The sequence below is a fragment of the Psilocybe cubensis genome, chromosome 13 (genome assembly GCF_017499595.1).
Source record: "Psilocybe cubensis strain MGC-MH-2018 chromosome 13, whole genome shotgun sequence".
NCBI classification, from domain to species: Eukaryota; Fungi; Basidiomycota; class Agaricomycetes; order Agaricales; family Agrocybaceae; genus Psilocybe; species Psilocybe cubensis.
The window spans coordinates 1,131,633-1,150,824 of record NC_063011.1 but is presented as its reverse complement, the minus strand read 5'-3'; the positions used below and the strand labels follow the sequence as shown (position 1 = coordinate 1,150,824).

The 19,192-nt window shown below is 47.1% G+C and overlaps 5 protein-coding genes across 5 annotated transcripts; 3 read left to right on the top strand and 2 right to left on the bottom strand.

Moving 5' to 3' along the window:
• Positions 1-39: 39 nt before the first annotated feature.
• Positions 40-4,166, bottom strand: JR316_0013094 (putative transporter; the record flags this gene model as incomplete). The annotated part of the gene is made up of 20 exons (XM_047898707.1): positions 40-90; positions 181-392; positions 451-596; positions 620-846; positions 899-1,194; positions 1,259-1,350; positions 1,386-1,460; positions 1,516-1,623; positions 1,680-1,760; positions 2,018-2,188; positions 2,253-2,332; positions 2,393-2,550; positions 2,604-2,705; positions 2,759-3,003; positions 3,056-3,150; positions 3,204-3,265; positions 3,522-3,679; positions 3,742-3,823; positions 3,878-3,893; positions 3,948-4,166. The coding sequence occupies 20 exons, from the start codon at positions 4,164-4,166 to the stop codon at positions 40-42; spliced, it is 2,676 nt and encodes an 891-aa protein (XP_047742255.1).
• Positions 4,167-5,734: 1,568 nt separating this feature from the next.
• JR316_0013093 (uncharacterized protein) lies at positions 5,735-7,230 on the bottom strand (the record flags this gene model as incomplete). The annotated part of the gene is made up of 11 exons (XM_047898706.1): positions 5,735-5,794; positions 5,846-5,883; positions 5,941-6,014; positions 6,074-6,218; positions 6,285-6,343; positions 6,403-6,476; positions 6,536-6,589; positions 6,640-6,705; positions 6,762-6,795; positions 6,852-7,005; positions 7,200-7,230. The coding sequence occupies 11 exons, from the start codon at positions 7,228-7,230 to the stop codon at positions 5,735-5,737; spliced, it is 789 nt and encodes a 262-aa protein (XP_047742254.1).
• Positions 7,231-8,913: 1,683 nt separating this feature from the next.
• On the top strand, positions 8,914-9,178 carry JR316_0013092 (uncharacterized protein; the record flags this gene model as incomplete). The annotated part of the gene is made up of 2 exons (XM_047898705.1): positions 8,914-9,025; positions 9,090-9,178. The coding sequence occupies 2 exons, from the start codon at positions 8,914-8,916 to the stop codon at positions 9,176-9,178; spliced, it is 201 nt and encodes a 66-aa protein (XP_047742253.1).
• A 2,075-nt stretch (positions 9,179-11,253) lies between these two features.
• Positions 11,254-13,441, top strand: JR316_0013091 (putative sugar phosphate/phosphate translocator At1g12500; the record flags this gene model as incomplete). Its single annotated transcript, XM_047898704.1, has 4 exons — positions 11,254-12,189; positions 12,262-12,389; positions 12,454-13,202; positions 13,272-13,441. 4 exons carry the CDS (start codon positions 11,254-11,256, stop codon positions 13,439-13,441), a joined length of 1,983 nt encoding a protein of 660 aa, XP_047742252.1.
• Positions 13,442-15,395: 1,954 nt separating this feature from the next.
• On the top strand, positions 15,396-18,802 carry JR316_0013090 (uncharacterized protein; the record flags this gene model as incomplete). Its single annotated transcript, XM_047898703.1, has 3 exons — positions 15,396-16,424; positions 16,667-16,972; positions 17,045-18,802. 3 exons carry the CDS (start codon positions 15,396-15,398, stop codon positions 18,800-18,802), a joined length of 3,093 nt encoding a protein of 1,030 aa, XP_047742251.1.
• Positions 18,803-19,192: the final 390 nt, after the last annotated feature.

Sequence of the window (19,192 nt, the reverse complement as noted above, 5' to 3'; positions counted from 1 at the left end):
AGGGTTTTGGTCCAACGGCGAGTTTAGATACCTTCTCCGTCAAACATTGCGCGTTGGTTTTGCTTCTTCCCTCTTGCGCAATATTTGGTTCTGTACTACAAGTAAAAGAGCATATAATGTTTCGATTCGCTAAACTCATTGCATCAGTTAGCTGGAAATTGAGGAAATGAAAATGCCTACAGGAAGATCGACATTTCTTTCCTTTGCCATTCGGACAACCTCACCAACGATCACTTCCACCTCGATTGGGAAACCTTTCTCAGCATCAAGGAGCATGCTGGGAACATGGGTACTATCAGCCCGTGTATGCAATTTCCACGTCCCTTCGAAGGTTGATTCAGCTATAGAGGATGGAAGGCCGTCCTCTGTATCCGGGAACCCGAGAGCACGGCCTATCATAAATGGATTCCGAGTCAGTTTGGAACTTGGTACAAAAACAATTCTACATACCCAGTACAATAAGCTCATTGAGGGTAGCTTTAACTGCAGGGATTGTGTAGGAAGAAATGAGATCCGCTGTGGCAGGCGAAACGTATGGTTCATATGGTTTCGAAGGACTTTCAGGAGGCGCTCGGAACATGGCTGGGAGGGTATATCTAAGTCAATGTTAGTTTCCAACCGCTGCAATACCAAGGAAGCTTGCCGTGTGAGCGTTGCAAATGAAGAGAACGCGACATTCCAGAAATTCTTTTTGAATTTCACGCGTTGGATTTCGGGCACAACTGAAATCGTTGACCCCCCAGCTTCGAGGATGTGCCCGATACCGTCTAGTAGTGCAGCCTCCTCAGCGGTGTTTGTTGTTGTTGTACGATCTTCATGTCTATACACTCCAAGAGACAGTCTGTCCTGGGTTCCATATGTCAGCAACAAAAATGCTCATTGTCAAAGATCGACTTACAAAGTCATTGTGCTCTACTACATTTGGCTTCAACAAATTGGTCCCTATCCATAGAGCGGTGCTTATGATCTTTGGATCGTCATGTAAGGTTGCTTTGAGGGTTTTATACAACTCCACTTCAACGTTGAGGCCGTTCTGAAGCAGGACATATGCCGGTTGAGGAAATTTTGCTCTGTAGTCATTTGAGTACAAAGGAGCCAACATTTCTGATGTTCTGACCAGCTCAGGGATAGCTTTAGTAGTGACCAGCACGTAAGAGTAAGGTCTATCCGCCGCCTCTGCAACAGATTTGCATACTGAAGATGATCGATAAATGTTGTACTTTGTTTAACACACGTAAGTTGAGGAAATGTGACGTACAGCGATCAGGTCTCCATCCCTTGATATTGCCGTACTTGCGACTCTCAAAGTGAATCCCTTCCTCTTTCGCGATAATGTCTCGTTTGAATAGCCTGTTGATTGGGCAAATAATGGCATTTAGACTCACTGTCGACGATTTCGAAATTGCTCCGGGCAACAGCTGTAACTCTTGCCAGACCGCTCCGCTTCAGGATAAGGGAGTCTACCAATTATAATGAACATTAGTATTGTTTTTTCGTTTTGGCAATTGCATGTACTCGCATATCGCTCCCACCGCTCCAAATCCTACTAGAAGAACATCTTTCATGGCTGGCTGGCACCTGGTCAACAATTGATAAGGCACTGCGTGTATCGGGGATATCCACCTGTTATTATTATATGAGCAGGAGAGTGTGCAAACCATCAGTGGAAAGTGACTGACAAGTATAAGTATTTATCAAAGCCTGTTCGCTGGTTGACGCTGACCTCTCGCCAACGACCCGCGACGCGATGAGCATGTGATCTTCATTTAGACGAGATAGGGGCTACGAGCAATACCCCCGTGTCTGGCAAGTTGAATTTTACCCAAAGCAAAGAAACACGAGTCGCATATTCTTACAAAACAAATCTGAAGAAGGAAAAATTTAGTAATAATAGGCCGAGGCTTTTAGGTACTGTAATGCTGTTACTACACAAACACCAGTATTATTATATTACAGTACTAGTACATACACTCTTTCAAAGTTAAATCGGCAAATAATTGACGTTCAGATAACGTACAAAAAATCCGGATGGCGATCACCCAGCTCTACCCATGCACGTATGCCACCATCGGGTTCTTCCTTAGTAGCATAGGGTGCAAGCATGTCGGTTCTTCGCAATCTCTTTTGCCTGTTCAACCAAATCAGATGCAGTGCATTGACAATGGTCAAGGTTATCATCATTAAAGAGCTATGAGGGAAAAATATTGATTAAACAATTTTAGTTTCGCAATGGTTGACTTTTTTCTACGCACAAGGTCAAGTTCATTATGGTAGTCTTTTGATATCTCGGCCCTTCGTGTGATGGGTATCGCCAGGTACTCATAATTCCGCCCTAGTTTAATTCCTCTTTTGAGCGAGGGGGCGTTGTCCACAAACCAAGAAATACACATACACAATTTGCAAACATGAGACCCAATGCAATACTAGTTGCTCGACGATAGTACGGTTCAGTGTTGTTCGAGAACCATGCCGATATCACGGGGATAGTGGCATATACACCTGGGACCATGAGATACAAAGCAGCATATGACATGTGCTTGCTGGTAGATGCTTTTATAAAAAATCAGGTCAGCTACCAAGATACCTCAGGCAATGACACGCACCTAAAGAAAGAGAATATCCAGCAACTGAGAAAAGAAGTACACCAACAATAGGCACGGCTCTTATCATATAACGGTCAGAGAAATAAGAAAGAAGGACTGTAACTAAACCACTGTTATTAAGGCTTTTCTAGTGGAAGGAATGCCCTTGAACTAACCAACAAATCCAACTGCGAATGGGCCAACGCTGAGGAGTTGTGTGCGGTTTGAGCTGTATCCAAGTTGACTGACGATGGATGGCAAAAACAGGGCAAGCCCAAAGAGGTTTGTGCCACCCATAAAATTGATCACGGATGGTAGTAAGACGTGTGGCGTTACCAGGACTGAAAGGATTCGTTTAATGTTAAAGGTATCAACTGGAACTGCGAATGGTCGGTTGCGGTCGAGCCGCTGTATAATTAGGCTAGAATTTGGATGATTTTGGTTGTATGAAGAGTAAAAATAGGTATGCTTACCGCTTCTGCTCGTCTGACAAAAACCTAGAGTCCCTTGGAGACACAGGAACAAGGAAAAACGATAGAATACCGATTAAGGTACTGAAAAGGCCTTCCTAAATCAAGTTTAGACATCATGATCTCGAGATTGTTGCCCAAGGTAACGTACCAGAATGAAGATCCATGACCAGGCAGGCTTGTTTCCGACTCCATGCATGTTGACAATTGCCGCTGCAAGAAGACCAGAAAAGGCACCCGAAAGCTGTAGCAGCCAGTTTTTTTAGACCTGTAATTGAGTGGCATATGGGTAAAAAGCGAGCTCACTGATGCCGCCGAGAAAAATAATGCAATCCTATTGTTCAAACGTAATCAGTACTTCGGAGTTGCAGCAGATGACAAGAGTGCTACCTCAGAGAAAGCTCTTTGCGGGTATAGAATCCAGAAAGGTATAATATAATCCCTGGTAGCATCGGCCCCTCGCACATACCCAGGAACGCGCGAGCGGCAGCTAGACCCTTGAATGAGGTTACGAACCCTTGCGACAAGACGATGATGCCCCAAATAGTGAGTAAAGTTGGCATGAGAATATTTGGACCAACTCTGCGAATTATCAAGTTTGCAGGGATCTCGCTGAGCACATAGGGACTGTTGAATATTTTGGGTTACTCATGCAACTACAACTCCAAGATGAGATATGAATCACGTACACATATGTGATGGTTATCGCAATTTGGTATTGTCTGTCTGTCATGAGGAGGTCCTTTTGGAGACCGGCGACTCTAGCATTGCCTTTAGTTTCCGAGTGTAAGCGTGGAAATGTCCTCGAAAACATGAATAATTTACCAATATTGGCACGATCCTGGCGTACTGAATTGAATAAGCTTCAATGTGAACTTAGAGAAGGTCAACGAACCAGAAAAGATAGCAGGTAGAACATAGTTAGAATAGGTAGGAGAGTAAGATCCATCTTGAGGATAGCTCGTTTCACAGCTGCTGAGTCGACACTGTCATTGACGAAGTCTACATCTCCTTTTTCAGATTTGCCGCTGGACGAGGAATCCAAGGTGGCCATGGTTAGATCAACAGGATCATTGAGAATGGTAACCTTTCTTGTAAGAGCCTGGCCGTCCATTATGATGAGACGATGGGGTGTACGTTGAGTTAAAAACTGTTGCGATCCCTTTTAATAAAGATTGGTATGTCCAGGACCGATAGACCTCAAGAATGAGGTCCCAAAATGTGACATAAAGAATACAGTTGTCGTAGCTTCATCAATCCCTTGATATGCCCGCCACAGAGAGACCGATAGCCAGAAATTAATATCAACATTAGGCTATCACGAAAGGTTTCTGCCATAATCGACATGTTGTCGAAACAAGAGTGAGGGCATACTGTGATGGATTGATACTGTGAAACAGTGAACTTACGTGACTTTAAGTCCTGTGGATAGTTGGATAGTTTTGCAAATGTTTAATTATTGCTTCAGTGACCTTGAGTAGTTCCTAAAACCGCGGAAGGGTCTCTCCATCAGGAGACCCTTGTATCTTAAATCGGTGACCCTGCCCTGGGCAGTGAGGCCTTACCAGGCATGTAATTTCATTGAAGGAGTCGCTGCAGTACTGCATATTGAATGCCACAGTGCGCTGTCAACGCGCCTTTTGCTTTTACAGATCAACCTGAAGTTCCATTGGCTAGCGAGTAGAAGATATAGATGTGTACCACTGCTCGGCCACAACCCCGAGACCCCGTGAGAAGAAGTAATTAGCCTGACTTTGTTACGTCGTCGGATCCGTATATTTGAGGTGCAAATATGATTGGTTAAAAACAAGACTTGAAGCAGGCTGTAAAGGGCTGTAATGACCAAAGTCTGGCGAAGTGTTGCAAAATTCTTCAACATTTGAACATCTTTGTGCATCAACGATCACGATCACGTCGGCCAAATAACACATGTGACTAATTACGCGCGCGTCGCGTCAACTTGGCGCACCTGTGTTGCGATATCCAATAGGTTATTTGACCGTATCTTTGTCGGTAATATGAAAATGGCCTTGCCCAAATTTAGACGATCAGGTGCTCTTAGACACTCGTCCGCAGACACAGCAAGTCTGAAGACGGAAGATAACAACCAGAAGATGTGGAATGAAGTTATGATTGATGATGATTCTACTGGCACGAGCACCCGAGGGTGAGCACGAATGGTGCATACTGACTTACACCTGGATTCCATATGATTGTAAGTGTGGACTTAAGGACAAGTTGGGGAAATGATTTTCACTGCTATTTGTTGGTTTACTGCTACCAGTCTATATATTCGTCATTTATTTTCGCCTTCCTCCTAATCCGTAACATACTACACGCTATCCACGCCAGGCTCCAGTCTATCGATACAGTATGCTCGTATGAAGGCACATGATTGTACCATTTCTTTCATCAAGGCCCGACAATCGATTATTTTTGACACCCTGGATTACTACTCGGTTGCATTTCGTGCTGTTCCTATCAGCGTAGTGTGCCGTGGTGAACGTAACCCTGAAATGGTCTGAAATGCATGCTCAAATAACGGGTGGGTATTGCGCGGGGAATAAATAGTCGCTTTTCAAGTTGATGCAGATGCCAGGATATCGATTCTGTTTGAACTTTGAAACGCGTGAGACTTTGATATTTAGTACATCTATTTTTCATACTGCATCAACTTTGAGTTTACAGCTCAGTTCGGGACTCAAAGAATTTCCTCCGTTTTAGACATGTGTTCATAACGTCCTGCAATCGACGATGGTCAGCGTCCAGTGAAGAAATAGATATAATTGCTACCCTTTGTGTCCCCACTGTCAATGTCGCAATGCAAGGCACTAATAAGACGAAGGTTAGACTACTCTCAAATGGACGAGGCGAAGAAAGAGACGAACGCGTGGCTTGGACGATCTGCACTTTAGCATAGTCGACCGACATGGTGTCAGGTAGATATTGGATACTAGACAGTCTTTAACGTGTGTGGATGGTCAGCTATTCAAGTATTTAAATGCAACGTTTACCACATACCCGACACAAATGAACGCCCATGTACTAAAGACTGCCATTCGAATGAATATTTCACGCGAGAAACTCTCTTGAGCCACACTCATGGAGTTCCGTGAAACTGATCGAACGCCTTGGCTAGTTTGACGTATAAGCCGAAAAATAAGCACTTTTGAGCGAGTTCGAGGCAGCAAATTTTAGCACGGTAACAATACAGTTCAGTGGGTGTACTTACACTCGAAGACCAATACAATTGACATTCCAATTAAGATGACTCCAGCGGTGACATGAGCTCTGTGAATAGTCTTCATTGAACTAGATAGAAGGATAATATGCAAATTGTAAACAATTACGGTGTTGATGTCTGAAGGTGACAATACATTCCATAGGGCTCCCGTTCAATGAGATTTTTCTGCTTCAGACCAACCTATGACCATGATCACTATAAGGGACATTCCTATTGACAATGCATTGAAAGGAGCATACAATAAGGATTTCTAGAACAATGGCGACAAAAACTAAACTGGGGATGATATGCAACTGGATTACGTTAGTGTTGAGGTTCCAAGAGCAAAAAAAATACTGCATACTAAGGCGACGAAGAGTGGACGGTTACTAAGATGTTTGAGCTCAGGTGAAGCTATTGAGCAGTATGTCTGTTTGTTTACCACTTCAATAAATACAAGCAAGGCGCCAGATTTGTCAAACTTACCTGAGTCATGTATGCAGCGAAGGTCATGGCGCTGCTGCACAGCGCTGTTAAGCATTAAACGTTTATCCATGATGAGGAATATCCACCCACTAGGCTGTAGATGAATATACGAGGCTGGCTTGAGCCAAGCAATAATAGACATTTGGCGGTGGTCCGGTTTGTTGTCCCACCAAAAGGATGTTTACGAAAGCAATGAAAACCCAGCCGAACATGCTCATGTACCATAACGATGTCCTGCGAATTGCTGAGGAGAAATAAGTTGTCAAGATGACGATAGTCAACGTAAGAAATCCAGTGATATTTAATACGTCGTAGGCAACGATGAGGGAGACATTTGGCAAGACGGAAGACGGAAGAGTATCCCGGGTATGCATGTGGCCTCAAGAATTGACATTTGAGACTACGTCGCTGTTAACGTTCCACATAACAAAATCTTACCTGATGGAGACAGCGCACGAAAAGACTGCATAGGGTCAATGGAGATAGCTTCGTGAAAGTAAGGATGGTGGTGAATCAAAGGCTTCTAAACCATAGGTTGGAAAACGCCGGAACAGAAGAAAGCCATTCAGCACATCCTCTTATGAGACGGACAAATGATATCCTGCCGTATACCTAACTATGTATGTAGGTGATTCTCCACAACTCTGATGCTGTCGAGCATATGAGTTGCCCATCATAGCTCCGTGATCGTCAACTCGACAATGCCGCGCAAGGAATCAGATATTGATGTTTGAGGTATGAACCGACAAAATCGACTGTATATAATTAAATGAGTATGTGCTCGCACTAGTATATGAGAAGCACTGACAAAATTGAGCTCCATATGCAAAGCGGTACTTAGCTTGCTCGAGGGTGATGCATAAAATGATATGATGAGACTATTCAGTTATTAAGGTCATCGACCAACCGCATAGAAGCTCGTATATACTAGCCCCTTCTGAGAAATTGTGCAGGTGTTTATCGATATCGTTCGGAACCAGAATCACGACGGCCAAAATAAGGTTTTTTCAGGAACAGTAGCTGTCTGCATAGATATATTTACGATCGCAGAGTGCGACGTATCCATCATATGCTGAGAAGAACGTCGCAACCATTGAGATCAAAATCTGCTGGTCAAAGATGATACGAAGCATTCCCCATGGTAGTGTTCAGATTAACTGAAAGTGTTTTCGAGCACAGAAGGGGAGATATGAATCATTGAGTCAGGTGTTATAAACGAGAATAGGCACCCAGAAATACAGCTCCAAGGTTAAGCAGTACTCGGAGAGATGAAATATATGATCCAAGTAGAAACCATTTGCAAGAGTTGAGCGTCCTTCAAAATCAAGCGATAGGGTCAAACTGGTGAGTCTGAAGGGTATTATTGCGTATAAAGAATGTTACAATCCTAAGGCAAGTTCTTAGGGTTAGAAGCTCGTGTCAATTGGCTAGACTCGACAAGGACGCACCAGCTAGTGTCTACAAGTACAACCGCGGTCGGACTACTGCGATTTGTGCTGCTCGAGATATCGAGCGTTCACGGCCACCATGTGGTATCCAACCACAGTAATCATCGCAAGAATGCCGAGCGAGTTGGCGAGTGTCAGAAGAGTCTGATGCGAGATCATGACCAAGGCGGGTCCTAGTAGCAGTATAGTCAATACAAAATATGGCCAGGATAAACGAAGAAGGACAAACAATATTAAGAGTTTTGAGGTGTGTGTGTGAGTTGAACAAGTGTGACGATGACCTGGAGCGGTCGTGGCTTGTTTGTCCTTTGTTTGTTCTCGACGGACCAGAACGGATTGCGAGCCTCAGCACCGAACACATTTCTTTAACTTTCCTCTGTTCTCCTATATACTTGCCCACTATGAGGCCCACTCTTCCGAGACACGATGGTATGCCAGGAGGTGTGTATTTGCAGTCATTGCTCTCCAGAAAACGAGAAACTGACGCGTTGCTGGTTCACTCAGGCAAGGTCTACGTGAGCATTTTCCTTTCACTCTAGTGCTCTTCCGAGGGCGAGAGCTCATGATATCGTTCTTGGAAATGTTAGCTTTTGTGGTGGGGTGACCAGCGCGGTCTCAGGCAGAAGGGCGTCACAACATATGGTGCGTCGCGTCAATATGCTCCTCATGCCTCAACTTACCAAAGCGACCAATCAACTTTAGCCATGTCTCCCTACCAAACCAAGGCCGCCCCCCACTGGCTCAAATCCTATCTTTTCAACGGATACCGCCGCATCTCTGGCGAGCTTTTCTTCTTCGGAATCCCCATCGCCCTAGGTCCGGACATTTCGCCTGCTGATTTTCTTAACGCGAACAAGCTGACGGGTTTTGTTGTTTACAGGGTACGGCGTCTACACCTGGGCCAAGCGCTACGACGAGTGGCAAAACAGCAAGGCCGGACACCTTGCGCTCGGTGGAGACCACGAATAGATGCATCATCTTCAATAGATTCCTTGCCTTTTCAAACTATCATTTAAGGGGAGCGTCACACCCGTAATTCAATTCTTGTTACTACCCGGATGGCGCTCCTGTGCTGCATGAGGAAGTCCACATTTGTGGTTATCTTCGTTTCCGACAGCTACGGTTCCACATTGTTATCCGTCGTGTGTTTATTTGAACAGCGTGGTCGATGCCACTTCCGAAATGAAAGTACTTCACGTCAGCGTAAATCTAAGGTCATGGTTTTTAGGTCCATCTCAAGCCTATTCAACTTGCTTCGAGATTTGCTAGGCATATATTTAGGGTGGAGAATCTGTCAAACTTACCAAGCCATGGCACTATCGCCACACCGTTCTCTTAAGCGGGATCCATGCCAAAGACTTGCATGCTGAGTAGTACATGTGTGTCCGCGTTCCTGCCAATCTTTCAACGAGAAATACTCACTCTCATCCCTGTGCTGTGCACCGGGCTTGAATAAATAGTGTTAATACATAGGGAAATTGAGTAGTTGTGGGTTTATAACCTCCAGGTATAGGTAGTGGGCGAGATAAATACAGATATGTGTAAATCGCGAGTATAAGTGGGCGGTGATGTTGAAAATCGTTTCGAAAGAAAGATTTCACACCCTCGAGCAGTCATGATGTGATAGACAGAGCGCAGGCGGGCGTCCTTGAGTCTGCAAAGTAGTTGTCTCGGTGAGCGAATCGTAAAGGGTGGGCAAAGATATTACGACTAACTCGTCGATGGTAACAGCAAGTCTGGCCAAACCGGCAATCCGTATCAAATTCACAGTGCGGGTACTCCCATGCCATCGCAAAAGTCACAAATACGAGTGCGGAGAGGATGTATTTGGTGGGGTTCATCCTGGAAAGTCTTCGTTCGAATACGCTTCAGGAAGGTTGGCTATTAATTGATGATGATGATGTCTGACTGAACAAGGAGGATCAGTTTTGGCAGAACCTTCAGATTAAATTCAACCTCTTACAATCAAGCAGAAGATTTCGAAATGTAGAAGGAGAGCCGCAGAGCTTTATAAAGGATCTAGTTGGTGGTTGAGACGAGCATAGCTTTTGTGATTTGGAGACCATTGGGCCGCCGTCTCCCCAATTAGGAAGGCGCAGCGTGAGAATTATGGTTAGCAGCCGATGATGCCGGAGAACTGTGTACAAAAATGGGTCCAGAAGGAGCGCTTATTTTGGCATTGGTGACGTGGGTAGACTAGCTTAGTAGCTACAAGATTTCAAGGCAGCTAGAAAGACGGATCCGCTGCTACTGTGCGCCGATGATGGACTAGTTTATACGCCGCCCCGTCTACATCTTGAGCCTTGGCAAGAATTTTCTAAGTGACTATGGCTTGCACGATGAACTGAATTTGAGGTCAGTCCATGCATGTGTAAAAGATATAGTCATCAAAATTTTGAGGGTATGACGTCAGTTAAAATCGACCTCAAAATCTAGAGTTGTGAAATGGTTATAAAGGTTGTGGATTCGTGGATTTGATGGCTTATGCCCGGAGAACATAAATTAAAAAACAGAAGATGGAGAAGGATTGGGAACACAGTTAGAGTTATTTCTATCTGCGTCTTGGAACTGAGAGGCTTGAAAGTTCAACGCCTAATTATTTATCAACAAGTACTCGTAGGGCCTGATGAATGTAATGATGGCACCTTGAAGTGCCCGCAGGTTCGACACCAAGGATATACCCGTTTACTGGAGTGGAATAGATTTTATCAAGTATAGAAACGTATTTGGCTGATATCCTACTATAAGAAATACACTTTTCATTGATTTCGTCGATGAAAATTACGGAAGGCGGGTAGAGTTCGAACGCACTATATATAGCTCAGCACGAAATGCATCCCAACCCACACGATCACTGTGACAAGAATGACAAAACAGGAAGGGGAGATAAATGCATAAATACTGACTTGAATGTTAATGCTGTATTCCCCCGACACACAAATCTCTTTATCGCAAAAAAAAACACAAAGCGGCGCCCAACTCGCCCTATCTTTTTTTGGCTTTCAGTTCAATTCTCCGAGTCTTCCAACAGACTTGAGCTTCCAATGTCGACGCCGTTGGTTACGCCTTCTATTGTTTTGACGTCAGTCGCCAACCCCGCTGTGTCTGCTTCTTCGTCTTCTTCTAGGCACGAGGATTTGGAGAATGTGTATCTTGTAGCATCCACGGATGCGCCAAAGTTCGCAAATCAAGAGCCCTCACTAAATGGTTCGATACGTCCGAGAGCGCACCCAGGCGATGTCGGCCCTTCACCATTTGGCTCAGCAGGGAGCTTCGGGAAGGAGGACGCGCTATCCCAATACGCATCATTCGAAGGCGGACCAGGCCCAACCGCCAAAGTCCGACGAAAATACCATACAGACGAACTATCGCCCTCCGCGTTCCCATCGACCGAGGACCTTCTACTTTCATCCCGCTCACCGGCAGATTCAGAATCGAACATGTACGAGTACGAGTACGACAAAGAGAGTCTGCTCCGTGGCGGCTCCGCCGCGCAGCCGAACGCGCCTTCGAGTTCGAAGATCAGGGTCCAGCTCTCGCGGCACGCATCGCCGATACTCAAAGCCACACGCGCGGTTATACCCACGCGCATCCCCATTCCTATCCCCGCGCGCCTACGCGCTGTATCAGACTCCCCCCTCCTCTGGCTGTTCCTGTACTTCTTCCTCAATCTCTCCCTGACGCTGTATAATAAGACCGTTCTCATACACTTTCCTTTCCCGTACACGCTTACTGCGCTGCACGCGTTTTGTGGGACGATTGGGACGCGGGTGCTTCTGAGGGTGAACTCTGCACCCGCGCAGAGCTCCTACTCCCACTCCCACTTGACAGGCGCCCGCATGACTAGCGCAGCCCAGCCTCAATCAACACCAGTGCCTAATCTAAATGGCAGAGAATATATCGTACTATTGTTATTCAGCACTCTATACACCATCAACATCGTCGTCAGCAACGCGTCGCTCCGCCTTGTGACTGTGCCTGTAAGTCTTTATGCTGGCTATTTTTAACACGCGGCTAATTGGAATAAAAACGTCCGATGGATATTATTATAGTTCCATCAAGTCGTGCGCGCTTCGACGCCATTCTTCACTATCATGTTCGCAGCTGCGTTATTAGGAAAACGCAGTAGCAGGCGAAAACTACTCTCACTTGTACCAGTGGTCATTGGCGTTGGATTCGCGTGCGTCGACTCCCCTGATGACTCTTGGGTTGCTCGTGTTGCTGATTACTTCTCTTCTCTGCAGCACATACGGGGATTACTATTTCACCCCTTTCGGATTCTTCCTTACCCTCCTCGGAACGGTTCTCGCGTCGCTCAAAACGATCCTGACGAACGTTATCCTCGTCAAACCCTCTTCCTCCGGTCTGCCCATCGCCACCTCCACCTCGGCTTCCACATCCCCAGTCGACAGCGCACATGCGGTCCACGACGAAAAACGCGCGCAGGCTCCATCATTAATCTCATCCGTCTCATCCAACCTCGTCAAGCGCGTCTTTCCACAATCCACCACGTCCACATCCACTATTATGAGCAACGGCGACGGCAATAACAATAGTATACACTCAAACACCACACCAACCACACCAGCGCCCCTTACATACGCAGTGAAAATGCACTCTAGCACAACAACAACAACAACATCATCATCCGGCACGGGCATCGCACACGCGCGCGCGCTGCCCAAGCTCTCGCTGAGCCCGATCCACCTACTATACCTCCTCTCCCCGCTCGCGTTCGTGCAGACGACGCTGCTGGCGCATTTTACGGGGGAGCTGGAGAGGGTGAGGTGGCATTTGTTTGACCCGGCTTTGACGGTCGGGTCGGGGATGGGTGGGACGGGGATGCCGGGGGGCATGGGGATGGGGATGGGGGGTAAAGTGCATGTGAATGGACGGGTGTGGTTGATTTTGAATGGGGTTCTGGCGTTTTTGCTCAATGTTGTGAGTTTTAATGCGAATAAAAGGGTCGGGGCGCTGGGTATGAGTGTTGCTGGTGAGTGGTAAATCCATCTCTGTGATTAATTACTGATTTGCTGATTCCTTGCGGTGCGTTATATTTTAGCGAATGTGAAGCAGGTGCTTACTGTCCTCTCGGCGGTTGTTCTCTTTGATTTGACGATCACACCCGCGAATGGACTGGGCATCTTGCTTACGCTCATTGGAGGCGCGCTGTATGCCGCGGTGGAGTTGAAGGAGAAGAGGGAGGGAAGTTTGAAGAGTCGGATTGGGTGATTTTTCGTTTTTTTCTTGTTCTTTCTTTTCTATTCGATTTTTTTTTCTTCCTGTTTCGAGTTTGAGTTATTTTTTCTCTTTCTCTTTTGGAGAGGTCCTTTTTTTTCTCTTTTGGAGAGGCTTTTTTTTTCTCCAAAGGAGAGGTTTGTAACTCTTTGTCGTTGTAAGTGGGCAGGTGCAGGTGAAGGTATTTTTTGTGATGGTCTATTTCATATTTCTTTATTTCATGTATAGATGTACGTATGTATGTACGACGTTCGTTCTTTTAGTTTTGGTATTTAGTATTTCGTATTTTGTATGACATTTTACACTTTATATTTTATACATGTGCATCCCCATGGACGTCTTTACCTTGCCCTTACCTTGCCTCATATTGCCTTGTCTTTTCTAGCAAGTAGTTCAATGAAAGTATACACTGCTGGAGGCCATTGATATATGCCAAATAAAAACGAATCAGATACACGTTTTGTATATTAACATGTTGTTTTTGTTGACTTTTTTTCCAGAAATATGGTTCGGAATGCACTTCCGAAGTATATTTCTCTAAAAAATGTCAATAAAAGGCACTCAATCAAACACATAACGTGTGTCTAATCTGTTTTTATTTGACATATATGAATGGGTGCCAGCAGTGATACACTCGTTTTTTACTAGTAGGTCTAGAAGATTTAGATTTTTGTGATTGAGGATTTTGTCGCGCACTGATGCCGGTGAGAGCAGGCGGTTTGAAGCGATGATAGAGAGAATTTGAAGAAGGAGAAGGAGGAGATGAGACGTTGACTTTGACTTTGACTTTTGAATGAAGCTTGTTCGCCGTCGCTTCGAGATGGTCTCGTATACTATTATTTCCAGCTTGTCATCTCGACTCTCGAGAAGTAGATTTGAAAATGCAAGTCAAGTCGAGGCAACCTCAACCTCAACAAAGCGAAGCAAAGTTGAAACATACCACTTTGAAATACCGAAAAAACAAAAAAATTCAAGTGGCTAGCGGCATTCTTTAGTACACCCCATTCAGAGGACAACGGCTGGAACAGAAAACATAGTAAAACAGAAAACGGAAAACAGAAAGCAGAAAACAATTCCTTATAATATCCACTGCTTACTCTTGCTTATTACACCGCCCCGCGCACGCAAACCACCAAATTGCCAAATTTCCAAATCGCTGCCATTGAACGTTGAACGTTAACGTACGCGTTGAGCATTCAAAGCACAAGTCCAAGTGAAGTCCAAGACGGATCGCTGGATGGACGGCCATCGCCGAACGGATTTATATACACATTTCCTGACATAATAAATCCCAAATCGGGACTTAGACCCACATTATATTATTATTTGTTAATCTTGCAACTAAATACAATTGCGTAATTATTACTATTACTAATACTATCAGATTACGCGACGTGCGTTAATTAAATTTATATTCAAATTTAATGATATTACATCGTGGGAATAACGGATTACGTTTAACGTTTGCCTGCGTTTTGTGCTTTGTGCTTTGTGCCTCTTTGACTCTTTGACTCTGACGATTCTCTTCGCTTCTCTTTCAGTCACTATCACTATCGTTGGTAGTGCCTGTGCCTGTCCAGCGCTTTTGACTGTGTCCTCTCCAGCGAGAGTTCGCTTTTCTCTTGTACTACTGTGCGTGCTTGGACGCAGCGCGACGCGATACGACGTAGACGTAGTATAAACGCTCATTCGGACCACTCGTTCTTCGACTCGACTCAGCGACTTGGGTTTGACTGGGATTTGACTCGACACTCGATACATCGACACACTCGACACTCAACACTTCGACACTCATCTCATAGCATCCACATACGCATCCACATCCACATCCACATCACATCACATCACATCACATCACATCACATTGCCGAATAATCTACACATACACCTCCACATACACATACGTATATACGGACACTGACACGGACGCGGACACGCAGACCAACCAATGCCCGTCGCGACGCGCCATACACCCGGACCCGCTTCCACTTCTGCTGCAGGCACTTCTGCCACAGGACCAGCCGCAGGACCAATGCCAGTACCAGGTTCTTCATCCGCGACTGTGCCCATAAACGCAGTCAACACTGTAAAATCCAATAGAAGGAAACGCGCGGGGTCGGATGGACACGAGGGGGGTGTTAGTGGTGGAAATGGCACGGTGAATGGTGGCACGGTGAATGGAAGTGGCAGTGGGAGGGAGAGGGAGAGGAAGAGGATGCGGTTTGATCTCGATGTTGATGTTGATGTTGGGGGTGATGGGTCGTCGACCGCGGGTGTGGGTGCGGGCGCTAGCTCGAGCTCGAGCTCGAGAAGGATGGATCAAGGGGCGGAGAGAGCTAGGGATAAGGAACGGGAGAAAGATAAAATGAAGAACAAGGAGAAAGAAAAAGAGAGAGCGACGAAGAAAGCGAAGAAAGACAAGGAACGCGAAAAAGCCAACGAACGCGAAAAAGAACGAGACCGAGACCGAGACCGAGAAAAAGAACGAGAAAGAGACAAGAAGAAGAAAAAGAAGAAGAAGAGGAGGAGGGTGTCGGTTGTGCAAGCCTCTGTCCCTGGCTCTGTCCCTGGCTCTGTACCGGTCGAGGGCCAGGGTCAGGCTACAGCTCCAGCTCAAGGTGAAGCTGAAGTTGAAGTACAGCGACAGAACGGTGTCGATTCTGAGGTGGAGGGCGAGGTGGAAGTGGAGATGGAAGTGCGCGGTGCCAGTGCCAGTGGAAGTGGAAGCGGAAGCGGCTCTGCTGCAGGCACCAACACTAACACCAGTACCACCAAGCAAAAGCAAAAGCACCGGCAAAGGGACACCACGAGCACGAGCGCGACGAGGGACAGGGGACCAAGCAGATCGGTCTCGCCTTTGAAAAGGCGGTCGCGGTCGCGGTCGTGGCGCGCGGAGGTGGATTTGGATATGGATGTGGATTTGGAGGAGGAGGGGGAGGGGGATTTAGAGGAAGAGGAGGAGGAGGAGGCTGTGAGCGTACGTCTCTTGTTTCTTTTCTTTTTTTTTGTACTTTGCTTCGTTTTTTTTTCTTTCCATTCACTTTCCCCCTCCTTCCCTTTTCTTCACTTTCCTCTCCTTCCTCTCCTTTCCATTCCTACATTTTCTAACCACAAGTTTTTTTTTGTTTTGTTTTTTTCAAAAATGTTGTTTTTATTTTTATTTTTATTTTGGATGCGATCTGATTCGATATGCTGATTCCTCATCCTTTCATTTTTCAGTCTTCAAATAAAAGTAAAGATAAAGGCAAAGGCAAAAGCAAAGACAAAAGCAAAAGCAAAGACAAAAGCAAAGGCAAAGAAAAAAGCAAAGGCAAAGAAAAAAGCAAAGGGAAAGGCAAGGAAAAAGCCAAACCCCAACCCCGACCCCCGTCGACTCCATCCCCATCCCCATCTCAATCGAAATCCCAACAAAATTCACCCGACTCACAAGTCCACGCTCAAGCCCATGCACAGGCACAAGCAGAGGTAGAAGCGCAAGCTTCGGAAATTGCACAGTTGAAAGCGCAGATTGCTACACAGGCTTCTGTAAGTACCCATCCACCCCTCATCCGTCCACTCTAACCGTAATTTTCCCGCCCCCTCGCCCTCCCCCACCAGCTCCTCGCGCGGCACGAAACGCACCTCGCGCACCAGCACCAATCGCTGACGTGCCAGATATGCCTGGATCTGATGTACAGGCCCTATGCGCTCGCGCCGTGTGGGCATGTTACGTGTTATGGGTGTTTGGTTAGGTGGTTTACGGCGCCTGTGCCGCAGAGTGGGGAGAACGCGAACGCGAATAATAACGCCAACAACGCGGTCCCAGCACCAGTAGCAGCAGCAGCAGCAGCAGGAGGAGGAGTAGCACAAGACGCACAAGACGCACCAGCAGCACCAGGAGGAGCACAAGCACAAAACGCACAAGCACAAGACACAAGCATCGACGCCCTGCTCAACACACCCACAGCACACAGCGGGACGTACATCCGGCGTCGCAAAAAGTGCCCGGTGTGTCGTGCGGTGGTGGTTGAGCGCCCGGTGGAGATGTGGGGTGTGAAGGATATGGTTGGGGCGCTTGTGAGGAGTGGGCTTGTGGATTTGGGTGCGGGGGCGGGGGCTGGTGGGTTGGGGTTGGAGGGGTCGGCGGCGGCGGGGGAAGGAGCGGGGAATGCGGATCCGTGGCGTAATGTGTTCCGCCGCGCAGGCTCCGGGTCAGGATCAGGTGCGAACGCAGGCGGGGCAATAAGCGCGTTCGAGGCGTTTTTCCGTATGGCTGGTGCAGGAGCCGGCGCTGCTGGTCCTGCGGAGCCACGGGTGCAGACGGAGGGGGATCGAGAGGAGATGGGGTGGTTTGATGCGGAGGACGGGGGGATCCACCGGTGTGTGGATTGTTATCATGAGATTTGGGATGGGGTGTGTTCGGCGTGTCGGAGGGTGTATCCGGGGCATCGGCGGGGGCGGGGGCGGGGGCGGGGTGGTGAAGAAGATGATGAGGATGATGATGAGGAGGAGGATGGGGAGGGGGATGAGGATGGGTGGGGTGGGGGAGATTTGTGGGATGAGAGGTATATGCGTAGAGTGAGGAGGGAGATGGGTATTAGTGATGATGATAGTGAAGATGATGAAGAAGATGGGGATGAGGAGGGGATGCATCCGTTTTGGGGGAGGAATATTGAGGCTATTGAAGAGCATTTGAGGAATTTGGGGGCTGTTGACTATGATGAGGATGAAGATGAGATTGGTGTTGACGACGATGAGGATTCCCAAGGTCGGCGGGCTCGTGTCGATTTGGAGCGTCTGAACGAGCTTGTTCACCCTCTTTATTTCCATCCTGCAGGTAATGATGCGTGGGGTGGTGGTGTTGCTCAGATTGAGGAGGTTGACGATGAGGATGATGAGGAGGAAGGGAGTTTTATTGATGATGGTGATGAGGAGGTCGAAGTCGTCGATGAGCGGCGGCGGGGAAATGCGCGACGGCGGTATATCGTTGTTGAAGATTCGGACGACGACGAGGAGGGGGAGGGGGGTGACGGGCCGGTTGATCTTGATGACGATGAGGAGGAGGAGTTGGTGGTTGTGCGGAGGACAAGGCGGGCTGTGATGTCGGATGGCAGTGATACCGAGTCTGTGCACGAAAGTGACGATTCGGATCGGATGCAGCGGTTGGCTGATCTGTTTGCGGATGATTCGGATGAGGAGGGAGGGGATGTCGATGTCGATATGCGCGCTTCGACGCCCGCGCGTCGCCACCCGACCTTGGCTGAGCTCTTCGCGAGCCTGTCGCCCCCTGACCCTCATGATGACGTCAGATCTAGATCCACGCGTCGCACGCATTTCATTGTGTCGGACAGCGACGATGATTCTGATGCCTGGTGATTTGCGTTTTTTTCTCTATTTTTATTTCCCGACTGTACTTTGTTTTGTATTCTTTTTTCTAACAGAATTGGATGACTTGCTCGACTTTACGCTACGCTATGCTTTGATGAAAAAGTGATGAATCCTAGTCTCTTCTCTTCTCTTTGCAATCAAATGCTAGCGGCATCGCTTTAAAGATAGCTCTGGGCACGCGTCTGCTTCAACCCACCCTCCTCGCTCCTCGATGCTGCCTCGCGACTTCCGCCCCTCCCCTGCACCCGGCCTGCCGTCATCCTCCATGCTCCGTGCCCATGCTCCGTGCCCATGGACGTGGACGTGGACAAGGACATAAATACACCACCTACCACGAGCTGTACGACTGTATATCCACGGTGCGCCCGCATGTTCGCT